Source organism: Asterias amurensis, chromosome 1 (genome assembly GCF_032118995.1).
Source record: "Asterias amurensis chromosome 1, ASM3211899v1".
Taxonomy (NCBI): Eukaryota; Metazoa; Echinodermata; class Asteroidea; order Forcipulatida; family Asteriidae; genus Asterias; species Asterias amurensis.
In genome coordinates this window covers 17,543,208-17,556,367 of record NC_092648.1, presented here as the reverse complement: position 1 = coordinate 17,556,367, position 13,160 = coordinate 17,543,208, and the positions used below count along the sequence as shown (strand labels likewise).

The 13,160-nt window shown below is 39.0% G+C and overlaps 1 protein-coding gene across 3 annotated transcripts in view; it reads right to left on the bottom strand.

Annotated features, from left to right (window-relative positions):
- LOC139948067 (uncharacterized) overlaps positions 1-13,160 on the bottom strand; it is a 113,805-nt gene that overhangs the window by 15,639 nt on the left and 85,006 nt on the right. For all 3 annotated transcript variants that reach the window (XM_071946104.1, XM_071946087.1, XM_071946095.1), the window contains exons 4-6: positions 12,828-12,910; positions 11,570-11,659; positions 6,388-6,574 (exon numbers count right to left, since the gene is read on the bottom strand). In XM_071946104.1, coding sequence (XP_071802205.1) covers positions 6,388-6,574; positions 11,570-11,659; positions 12,828-12,910 — 360 coding nt within the window. The remainder of the gene's footprint in view (positions 1-6,387; positions 6,575-11,569; positions 11,660-12,827; positions 12,911-13,160) is intronic.

Here is a 13,160-nt window from a genome sequence, read left to right as displayed (position 1 = left end):
AATTTCCCATCCGTTAGCCCGATGCATCATAATGGTGAATCTATTTGGGACAAACCCTCCTGAGAGTTTCCAGGATTGTTTTTTGTGTGGTAATTGTATGCGTATTTCTGACCCCGCACTGTTTTCTTTGTAGGGATTTGTATCAGTATCGACTACATCATTTAAATGGGGGAAAACACTGTCTGTGGTTGTTGATACAAGAGCTGTTCATGTCTGGTTTAGTTACTAAGCCTGTTAAGGAACAGATTTTGCACATAAACAAAATAACACCTATGAAATTTTCCTCCTGATTCATAGATTTTGATTTCCTTTGTGGAAAGGAAGGACTGTTTTATTTTACTTGATTTTATTTTACTAATTATTGGAAACTTTCAATTAAAGGCAGTGGACACTATTGGTAATTACTCGAAATAATTAATAGCATAAAACCTTACATGGTAACGAGTTATGGGGAGAGGTTGATGGTATAAAACATTGTGAGAAATGGCTCCCTCTGAAGTGACGCAGTTTTTGAGAAAGAAGTAATTTTCCACGAATTTGATTTCAAGACCTCAAGGTTAGAATTTGAGGTATCGAAATCAAGCATCTGAAAGCACACAACTTCGTGTAACAAGGGTGTTTTTTCTTTCATTATTATCTCGCAACTTCAACGACCGATTGAACTCAAATTTTCACAGGTTGGGTATTTTATGTTGAGATACACCAAGTGAGAAGACTGGTTATTGACAATTACCAATAGTGTCCACTGTCTTTAAGGAATCTTATCCCTAAAACTGGCAACCAAAATTAGGCCCCCCTTACTTTGATGTGTTCATATTTTTTTAAAGGTTTTTTTTAAAAAAGGGTTGATAGTAATTTTGTTTGAAATTTGTGTATATAGCTCCACAAAACTTGTATGATGAATTGCTGGCAAGTAGGTATACGCAAACATATATTATATTGATACCTCAACATGCATTGCCTTAAATCATATACATATGCTTCAATCATATTGACCCCCCTAATTTTTTTTTTTTTATTATTCTTATGTAAAATTCCATATATTTCAGCTGTGCCTTTGAATGCTATAACATTGTAACAAACGTTTGCTGGCCAATAAACAATGAATAATAAAATAATGAAATTTACAAGGGTCACAAAGTGTTCTACAAGAGTATGTTAAGCCAGGGCCTAATTTCATAAAGTTGCTCAGCAGAAAATACTGCTTGACAAATATCATTGTTCAGCAAAAATAGAGTGGGGCACCAGCCACAACAATGCAAACTGAAGATTATTTTGGCTGGTAACCTGCTTCTGCTAAACAAGACTATTCTGTGCTTATCAAGTTTATGTGCTTACAGGCTTCACGAAATTGGGCCCAGGTAAGCATTCCATTTTTTTTGTGATTGTAAAAAGTGGTATTAATGCACTGCATATGGATTGTTGGGATGGTAAGAATTAACTAATAGAATGGGAACAGCGCTTAGAACTAGCTGCGGATAAAACTTCTACTTTAATATTAAAAGGAAATGCTAATACAATCTTTAATGGAAGTGTTGTGGCCGAGCGATTAAGAGCACCGAATTCAAACTCTGGTGTTTCTGATCAGCAGATTGTGGGTTCGAATCCCCAGCCGTGACACTTGTGTCCTTAAGCAAGACACTGAACCATTGCCTTGTCCTTATCGGATGGTACGTAAATCCGTTGGTCCCATGTGTTGTGTAACGCATGTAAAAAAAAACCCCAAAAAACAGTGCACTTATCGAAAAGAGAAAGGGTTCGCCCGGGTGTTCCTAGCTGTGGCTGCTGTACGCGCTGTAGCACCTTGTTAACCCTTAGGTGCTAAATAATTGGGTCTCAGAATTCATCACTGCAATAACCTATCTTTCTGAAAGTTTGTACACACTCAGTGCCTTGAGTACCTTGTTTGGTAGATACGTGCGCTAAAGAAGACTTTGATATTGTTATCATTATTATTATTCTAAATTAAAAGTAACTGAGAAAGTAGAATTAGCTGTTGCAAACAACTTACTAACCAATCGGACCGATGGTATATAAAGGCAAAAAAAGAGCTAATGTCCTGATGTTTCGACCCTAGCCTTTGAGAAAGACTCTGCTTAGGTCAAAATGTCAGGCCATTAACTATTTTTTGCAACTATTACTATTAATACCCAAAACTAAAACTATTTCAATTTTCCTTTGTTCAAATTCAAAATTATTTTAAATCTACCCAATCAGTTTTCATTGTGGTTTATAACTTTGAAAAAAGAAGAAAGTATTCTGTTGACTTTCTGTTTATTAGTTTCTTTGCTGTTTTTGACTAAGGGGGAGGTGGGGGAGAAGTTGTTTTCTCCCATACAGCATACATTATGTAGTACTTTGGTAGTAAAGTAAAATTTGAAACTTTGCATGGTGATCTAGTGAAGTATTCTCATGAAGACAATCAGAGAATACTGATCGAAACGTTGAGTTGTGAAACCAGTTGTTCTTTCACCACAAACTATAGAGAGATTCATAAACACAGTGTTCCACAAAACTTTTTAGATTAACAAGAATCGCCAATTTTTGAATCACCCTGTGTGGCCAAATGATTGACTGTGGGCAACTTGTTCACTTGATTTATAAATATTGAGGCATTACCTTTTATCTTCAAAGTTTGTCATGCACACGCCTGGTCTCACAGGAATCACGGCGCGCAATCTCACAATCCGTGGCACGTACATTTTTGAGCAATAGTCAAATTGCGCGCAAGTGATGGCGCCCTCTGTTGCTCATTCACGTTATGAAAATGAGACGTTCAACTCCATATGTTTTACCTTATCAATGGTGAAATGTTATTCTCTGTAACCGCAGAAAAGGTTTTGTTTAACTAAAAGTTTAAAATAACTACCGACTCAGACCTTTTTTTTTCGCTCAGGGGAGCGGCTTCGAAACTCTGTGTTTGTGGGCCGACATAATCATGATAATTCCCAATTCCCTCTCCACGCACTCTCCTCACCCCACTCCTACGCGGCATGTGCTAAAAATTGGGTCTTAATGTTTCCAAAAATGTATTACAAGTGGCCTGTAAGTTTATTCATCTCTAAAACTTTGCAGACATTCTTCTGGGAAATTTGCCTCTCGTCAAAATGCAAAACTGCTGCTTGGGAACTATTGGATTCTGTGAAAAGAGATCTCCCAGATTTTCCGGATTTGAAATCCTTCAAAAAATGTTCCTCAGGGGAAAATACAATTACCTTCGTAATTTCACACTAGTAACAATGTATTACATTTAAGTACAAAGGATTAGATCTGAATTTATAAATGTATAACTTAAGTATGAACCAGAAAAATAAAATTGTGCATTTTTATCAACATTAAAGTTCCATATTTCATCATCATGCCATAAACGAAAGATAAAAAACAGGAAGATGAAAAATCCTGCTCGTTTTTTTCTTCTGTTTTAGTTTTGAAAATAATACGATTCCTGCATGTCTCCGTGCCTTGGTTTGAATAAGTACTAAAAACTTATTCTAACCTTGTGTACTCTATTCGGACTATCCCCGGCGACTCCAGAGTGTGTAATCATGTGCACACTCCTAACAAGATCCCGTTTGTCACACGACATGTACTCCCAAACCCAATGTACCCCATGGGCAGCCGGTTATACACACTCTTGCCCGACTTGCCTTGCCTTCAAATTTGTGGAGTGCTGGCATCCAATTTGCATGGCAATGCCTCGATTAGCATTTGGCCCCCGTCAGTCCAATTCAGCTCACATCGTTTGTGCTGAGCGGAGACGCTTATTGCTATGCATTTCAATCAGGTGGGAGCATATGCTCAAGAGTCATCGCGTGGACGGCACTCATCAAACTTTCAGCACCTCACACCCAGTCCCTTTCAAATTTAATCAGTTGTGCGTGAGCGGTTTCGGACCAGATTGACATTTGAATGTTGCTTAATGTTGCGGGCTGTGTGGTGCCTGAGACTTAAAAATAAAGGGAAGAATCGAGCCTCACCGTTCCTTTGAGACCCCCTAGGCAAATTTGCCAGCAAGCTGTTGCCTGGTTCGAGTTATACAATGCGTGAAGTGTGGAAATGCGATAGGCATGTAGCGTTGGATTCGCACAGGGGTGTGCAATGGCCACAGGGAGCGCAGCAATCCAAAGCTCTGTGTTTGTTTGAAAGCCACAAATCCATACTTTTGTTTGACAAGAATAGTATCGTTTACTAAGCTGCTATCGATATCACTTTCCAAGTGAAACATCCCCACTTTGCTAGCGGGCTAGCCAGCCTATTATATTAACACCTCATTGTACTTTGCGAGGAAGTAAATCAACAATGTATTATCACTCACTAATAACTGCAGGCAAGGTGAAGATGACAAAGTAATAAATTGGTTCTTAGGCACAAGTTGGAATAACATGGAAAGATCAACATCACGCCAATGTCTTCTTCCGATTCTACCTGTTCCCAGAAACTAACAAAATGTGCACATTCACTCTTCCAAATCAATCTCATTCTCTCTTTACACAGGAAGGAAAAGATCTGTCTCATCTTTCCATGTGCTCGCCGTTATTTTTTGGGTAATTAATGCCTGGTGTAATTAATGTGTTGTTTTCATTGCTTGCTCTTCAATTTCAGATTCTAATTACTCCCCAATCTTTCTCCAATAATCCCTCTATTCTTGTTACTCTTTTTCTCATCCATCATCTCCGTCCACCATCTCCTTCCCCCTTCCCATCTGCCTTCCCCGAATTTTTCCCGCTCATCATCCCCAGGCTTTGTTCTATGTCTTCGTCCTGCACAAGCTCATGCTCCGTAAAGCCCCTGCTGCATCCGCATGGAATGAGGTTAGTGTATGCATCTCATCTCATTAAGACCATCATGGCTGATACAACAGACAGATCTTGCCTTCGCCCCCACGGGGACCAAGGCTGAGCTAATCACATCTGACCATGACCCAATAGGCACAGCGCCCCACTGCGGATTGACTCAATCTAAATTCATGAAGTTTTGATGACTTCACTTTCTTGAAGCATCCAGTAAACAGTGTCTAGCCCGTGCATGTCTCTTACACGTCCCCCTTCCCCTCTTAAAAACCCAACAAAACAACCTACCAGATACTGTTAAAAGTGGTACTGGAATACAGTGAGATGGAAATGTGACCATCCTGACGATGCAGTTTAATTATATCATGATCTGAAAAAAAGGAGGTGTGGAAACAAGTGTTTCCTCTGTAATAAAGCTCCTTGACTCGAGTGTCAGGCGAGCGCGCTGACTAACCGCAGATCGGGTCCATTCAAGGGCCATCCCTCCACGATGATACTACGTGAATACGGTGCAAAACTGGACACATCCAGCACGAATAATAACAATTGGCATTGGCATCAGGTAGCTGGCAAGACACTTATATCACTGCTATCACCGGTACCCCTACTCTCGTGGGGACAGTGGCTCGTTATTATACGACTTCAATTAAACCACACACAAAAACACTTGAAGAAGACGCACGCAAGAGATGATACAAAGTTGGTCTGTCAACACTCAAAGTCTCCTTTCTAATGGGAAGTATTTCTGTGTTTGTTTTAGCGCTACCTTCCAAAACACTCCTCTAAATGACGTTAAATGTGCTTTGAATCGCTAATAGTGAAACCCCCTTCAATTATGGATGCATTCTGTCAAATAGAATCGGATACTATTCAATCGTCAATATAGAGAGTATCCTTTAGGGTTAAGAAACTTTATAGAAACAGTTCCCCTTAGAAGTTCAGAAACCTTTTTTGCCCAATTTGATGTCATATTTAACAAATTAAAAAAACATATTTTAAACTTGACTTGAAAAATGATCTGAAATACAATAGGGTCATAACGGCACAGGACACCTTTGGTAAGTGTCAAAGACCAGTGCACAAAAAAAAAAAAAAACTGTGAAAATTTATAAAGGACAAATTTTTTTCATCTGAAATGCAACATCCAGGAGATACTGCGGATATTCGTATTTGGATAAATATTTGCTTATCTAAGCAAGATACAACCTTTTGACAATTTCAAACCCACGTAACTCGCTACTTTAGGAGATGCAACAATTTTGCACTGACACAACGGTATGTGACAATATATAAACACCTAGGGTGAGCAGGGATGGGAGTCGTTTCTGACAAAAAAGTCTGAAACTGGGATCCAGACCCTATGAGGTACATTGAAATGATGGAACGCCCACCTTTTGATTACCACTGGAGTTATAGATTCCAAGGAGCTTTTGGGTAACAGTATCCTCAGTAGAGAAGTGGAACAAATAGTATGACTTATTTTATTTTATTTCGATAAAAACATAGGATAAAACATCTGAATTCAGATAAAAGTCTGAAAGATCTCACCCCTGAGTGGACCAAAACTAACAACGACAAATTAATAATCATGACTTACAATCACTATGCGTTGGAGAGGTGGGCGACGACACGGGTGATGACTGGCAACCATCACTGCTACCGGTACCCACCGATGTCTGGGATATAGTCCGGGATGGGGGTAACTTCATACCCAGTTGTTCCGCTACCTCAGCGTGATCACCAACGTGGACATAGTCAAAGAAACTACTCCCTGTCAACTCAACCTGTGAGTCAAGGAAAATCAAGAAGGTAAAGATTTTGGTAGTTGAATAACAAAATACATTAAAGAGAAGGGGTTCGCCGCGGTGTTCCTGGTTGTGGCTGCTTAATGCGCCGTAGCACCTGTAAACCCTTATAAGTGCTACATAATTGGGTCTCAGAATCCATCATTGCAATAACCTATCTTTCTGAAAGTTTGTATATACTCAGCGCCTTGAGTACCTTGTTTGGTAGATACGTGCGCTATATAAGACTTCGATATTATTATTATTATTAATACCCAAAACATTCGCTTAACTCAAAGTTTAAATAGTCCTGTACTAAAACATTTTTGTTTAATGTAAGTATCCAACATTAATATTCCATTGTTGAATATTAAGAAGAAGAAAAACAGCATAGGGAAAAAATATCCTGAATCACCAGCACAACTACTGTGGTATTTATGCACGCTTCCCTGTTTTAAATTTCGAAGGCTTCACAGCAGCGTGTGCAATTCATTCATTTATTCCTTTAATCAAGGAGCATTTAGGCTTTTAATGCCCACCTTAATGGTGAGCAATCACTTCACCCATGGCATCGGTATGCGGTACAACCCACTCCCAGAAGTATCTGTTCATATCAAAGCACTTTTGCCTGAGAGAGGTTCGAATAGGAGGGGGAGGGATCGGAGGAAGGGTGAGTGTAGATCTTACGGCAGGGAGATGCCCTGAAGACCCGACAGTCAAATAGAACCAAGGAGTTTAAAGAATCACTCATTTCATTTAGAAGCAATTTGCGGATGGAGATCAGTGTAAATAGGGTGTGTACTTTTTAGAAGCCGATGGATTCTAACAGGATACCTTGTGTGTGCTCGAGGTCAATAGGCCAAGTATGCATCCACAGGGGTAGAGTACCCGGACTGCTGCAAGCATTACAAAGTGATTTGTGATAATGGAACCTGAATTACACACCCTTTGGACAATGTAGTATGTTCTTCGTTTTCTTTTTTATGCAGTTTTGCAGGCAATTAATAACGGAATCAATGTGTGGTGAAGAGGTTTTCAACTAGTGGTTTAAACCCAACGAGGCCTGGTTCTTGATAACTTTACCGAGACGAAGTCAAGGTAAATTATCAAGAACCAGGCCTCGGCGGGTCTAAACCACTAGTTAAAAACCGATTCAACACACTTTGATTCCCATTCATAAATACACTTTTTGGTCAAAAACTAAGATAAATGCAAAAAATATATTGTTTAATGATTTCTTTCAACACAACACCCCTCCAGCTATGAAATGGTAAGGCCCTCGGTAAATAACTCCTTATAAGGGAATGCTGTGCGCGTCGCGCGTATCGTGTGATGTGGCACAACTGTCCCGGCCGTTGCTCTCGACCAATAGGAATGAAGAAACTGTCTTATAAGCACAGGTGCAAGCTCGCGTGTCACGCCCATGTTTCAACACTTTTTACTGGTCATTAGCAAAGGTTTATACACACCCACGTGACGCGCTCTCAACCAATAGGAATAGCGAAATTGTCTGAGGTATTTATGAATATAAATGTTAACCTACAGCAGTCTGGGTACTCTACTACAGGAGGGTATACCTCCTCTCCATTTGTACCTTAATTATTATATTTTTCTTTACTTATTATAACTGTTATTATTTAATGTATGTTTCAAGGTGTGCAAATGGAAATAAACTAAACAAACAAACAAACAAACAAACAAAAATATGCTTGTCTACACAATCATTTCCACAGACCCAGAAAACTGGGGACACCCTAATAAACCAATGCAATTTAATGTTTAGTTTGTTATGTGTCAATAATTTCTAATTGCAATTTAATGGCCTGACAATTCAACCCTAGCAGATACTTTCTGGAAGGCTTAAATTCACCTTCGTATTCACAAATTCACAGTTTTCTTGGGGGACCATTTATCACTACTCATTTACCACTAGTGCTACAAACAAAGTAAGAATATACTTATGAACTTAGGACAAAATCATAAAAACCAAAAAGGTTAAACAAACAATTTCTGTGAAATCTCTTTTAAACTGAAGATTTTATGAGTTCACTTTGATATTTGCCACTTTTCTTTGGGAATCATTTATATCTACTTTGCTACAAATTAATCAAGGTCAATACATTTGCCTTAGCTTGTGGCAAGACAAAACTGATTCCAGTACAATGAATAAAACAGACAAGAAAACATTGTGATTATTTGTAAAATCAATGAACTTTGTTTGACCGCTTTTTCAATATTACCAAGAGAGAGGAAAAAAAAGAGAGAGAAAAAGAAAGAAGTGTTTTACAAAATGAACCGAGGCACATCAATACCTTTCTGACTGTATGACAAGAGTAAATATCAGAGTATCAGGCAAAGTGCCTCAAATCACACATCTTCCACTAGAGAGATTTAGAAAGTCTGTAAATATGCAAGTAATACATCTCCAGACCAGAGCTGATGACATTGTCACTTTGTTTACTCCTCACGCGCTCATACGATACTCCGAACCCGCCAAGCCCGCCACACCGACCATGTCTGACTTGGCTTGTCAGACCCGATCGGGTGAGAGCACTGCACCCCGAGTGTAAAGCTCTAGAACAGGGGAAAACGAAGAGCTAGAACAGGGACAAGAGGAGCCGCCGCGCGGAAACTTGCAGACGGCCCAGGTGGCGCAAGCCGAGGCTAATCAGCGACTGTGGCGACTTCACAGCTGCAAGTATGAAATGCTGAGGGTGTTTTGACACCCTGTACTCCCTCGTTGATGCAGTCCCTTGCGGGATGCTGCACACATGCCAGTGTAATTGGGCATACTAATCATATCACTGATGCATGGTTGCTGAATTGGACGGGGAAGCAAAAGTTACACAATCTTTTTCTCTTCACCCCACCCCCCCCCCCCCCCTCTTTCTGGTGGGTGTCCATTGTTATATTTGGGGTTAACTGCGGTAAGAATAACTGGTTTAGCAGCCCCCCTTCTGGTAGGTGTTCATTGTTTGTGGTTATTTGCGGTAAGATTAACTGGTTTATCAGAATGTGTGACACTCATTCTTTTGTGAAAATATAGCGATGAAAATATTATTACTTTCTGATTGACAGGTGCATTATTGAACACTAACTTCAAGATTGGCAAAAAATGTTTTATTGAAGTGCGTTGCATTACAAGAAACTAGAGATAAAGATATTTTTTCCCAATTTACAAAAACTAACAAATATTTACCTTTTATTTGATACAGAAAGACTCTCAAGAAAAAACATTTTCATGCAAGTAAGTATTGAGATGACAGTATGATATCTAACAACAAAAAGAAATATGAATGAATGTATTGGTTCTCAAAACACATTACCAGGATATGCTGGAGTTCACAATGTGATACAAGTTTAGTTTACTTTCCCTTTTAAAGACAGTGGACACTATTAGTAATTGTCAAAGACCAGTCTTTTCACTTGGTGTATCTCAACATATGCATAAAATAACAAACCTGTGAAAATTTGAGCTCAATTGGTCATCAAAGTTGTGAGATGTCACACAAAGTTGTGCGCTTTCAGAATCAAATTCGTGGAAAATTATTTCTTTCTCGAAAACTACGTCATTTCAGAGGGAGCCAATTCTCACACCATTTTATACTATCAACCTCTCCCCATTACTCCCTACCAAGGTTTTATGCCAATAACTATTTCGACTAATTGCCAATAGTGTCCACCGCCTTTAATGCATGAAACCTATTGGGGAAGTCTTGGGCACTTAAGTTTAGTTGTAAAAAAAACGCACAAAAAAAAACCCTGCATTGAACCATTGAACAAAACCAAAAACATAATGTGCAGACTAAGGCTGTGTCCAACTTGGGCGGCTACAGCTACGGCTAGTTTGCAGCGTTTTCATGCGTTGAAGTATAAGAAATACATAGCAACATCCGTAGCAACAGCCGTAGCTGCCAATTCAGATACGGCATAATCGGATATCAATGTGCTAAAAATTGCATACCACAGTGTATCAAACCTGTGAACGACCCACCCACCCACTAAACCACCAAATAGACCCGTATGAATTTCTGCTCAGAAAAAAAAGAAGAAGTGAAGTCTCACTGCACATTTACTGAGGAAATGATCCACACGTGGACATGCTTATACTACGATCTTGCACCTGTGTTATTAACTAGTTTCACCGCCGTTCTAATCTCGCTCTAGCATCTTGTGATGGCTTCAAAAAGCAGAGACCAAGTGCTTTTAATTTTGCGGCGCAGCACAGCAATGATTCATAGTTCAGGTGTTTGCTTCAGTAATCTATATATGCGTGTAATAGTCTGGTAATACTGAGATACTTGTTATTTTTAGTATCCACAACTAGGTGATCAATCAATTAATAGTGGAACTGAACAGGTGGACAGTAAGATGGAGTGGACCACTCAGACTCAATCAACGAAAAGGACTAACTTGCGTGTTTCACGGCAAACTTGATATGAACTCGGCTTCATAGACTGAGCATGGTGTCAATTAAGGATGGCAAAGCAAGAACATACATGTTGAATGTTGGGATCAATCTCAAGATTAACTTCTAAAGACTCCCCCCCCCCCAAAAAAAAAAAAAAAAGAAGAAAAAAAAAAAGAGAAACTGCAACAATGACTCGCCATTTTCTCTTCAGTACCAAGATATAATTACTGACCAAAATCAGTGTCAGCAATTAATGATGTCTATCAATCCAGGAAATAAAACGAGTTTAACTGTCAACTATGGGTGTGTTCGATTAGCTTCCCCGGGTCGACCCCGGTGTGTGGCATTTTCTTTTTCCAGGACGAACGTGTGCAGATAATTACCCACGTTCGTCCTGGGGAAAAAAACGCCACACACCGGGGTCGACCCAGGGAAGCTAAACAAACGCACCCTAAATCAATATAGGCCTACTCAAATGGGAGACTTCTAAATGTGCATGATTGTATTGAATGCCAGCATTGAAATAAATGTTACTGACTTGAATAGTCTTTGTATTTGCGAAAAATTCCAGCAAAGATTCATACCTGTGAGAGACCCAGGTATATGGAGACAGTCTCCGAGATGTACAAGAATCTTCCGTCATTGCTCAACCCAAAGAGAAAACCATCAAGTGCCTGTGTGGGAGATTGTTATTATTATTATTATTTATTTGGCCATTTCACAAAGAACAAAAACAATACTTTAATAGCAACTAAAGCCTAAATGAAGATGACTGACAGAATGTTTGCATACAACAAGGAGCATGTGAAGAAAAGATGAGAGATGAGGGTAGATTTGGGTAAGGATAGGAAATGGGGTGGATGGGAGAGGGAACAGCAGGGAACCCAGTTCAAGCTTGTCAGGATTAACAAAAGTGTACTTGACACTATGACCCTAAAGTCTGTCAATCCAAACTTGAGATGGGAAAATACGTTTTACATGCTAAATAATAGTCGTCTCACTGAGGACTTGTTTTACTAATTTCGCAAAAACTACAGCACCTCAGCAAAAAATATTTTTAAGGGAAGCTTTCTACCATCATTATCTTGAAACCGTGAAAGTTTTAAAGTCAATCTGTGGACATTGTGTTGTGTGTCTTACAAAAAGTACCCAGACCCTTTAACGACAATTTGAGTGTCTCTCTGTCTGTTTCTCTCCCTCCCTCTCTACCTCAGTGTAATTGGATGACAGAGCGGGTTTAACACTCAATAGGACACTAAGTGTGTGCAGTTCCTTCACTCAGAAGATTACTGCTTGTTACAATACACTTGAAGGGACAGACTCCCCCAACGCATATGGGAATGTTTTACATCTTGAGCCCCGGTTCTCAAGTTCTTCTTTCTTTCTGAGGGGAGAAGCAGCAGCGTAACTTAACCTCATGTGTTTCTCCTTGATTGCTATTAAGAGGCATTAGTACAGCAATTGACGTTAATGGAAAGGGGCTTACATGCAATTATATCAAAATAACAAATTTAAAAGGTGAAAGTTGAGCTGAGAGAAACGCTATAACAATTATAAAATCTCTTGAAAAATTGTCCGTTTTAGAATCTTTCACACCACTCTCCGTTTCTGACGCATACAGCCTTTTTAGAATAATTCTTGTTTTTTTATTATAATATATTTCAAGTTCTTGTACATGTTTTGTTTATTTTAAAACACGAGATATGGAATTTCATGTTTTTTCTATCATGATGAATAATAATAAATGACTGAATGAATGAAAAAGGTTACTTATAGTCCACAAGTTTTTATATAAGAGAAAAATACAAACAAATATAATTAGACTTGGTTACTCAACCTTACCTGAAGAATATGTCCACCTAGATTGTGCTCGTAAACCTCCTGAGCTATTGCAGATACTCCGGAATGTTGGTGAGAATATCGACCTAAAAAAAACAACCACAAATTATCCATGTTATACTTTTAATAGACCTCATGATCAAATGTCTATATATTGTTCAAATGTGAAGCGTTAAAGACACCGGACACTATTGGTAATTGTCAAAGACCAGTCTTCTCACTTGCTGTATCTCAACATATGCATAAAATAACAAACCTGTGAAAATTTGAGCTCAATCGACCATCGAAGTTGCAAGATAATAATGAAAGAAAAAACACCCTTGTTACACAAAGTTG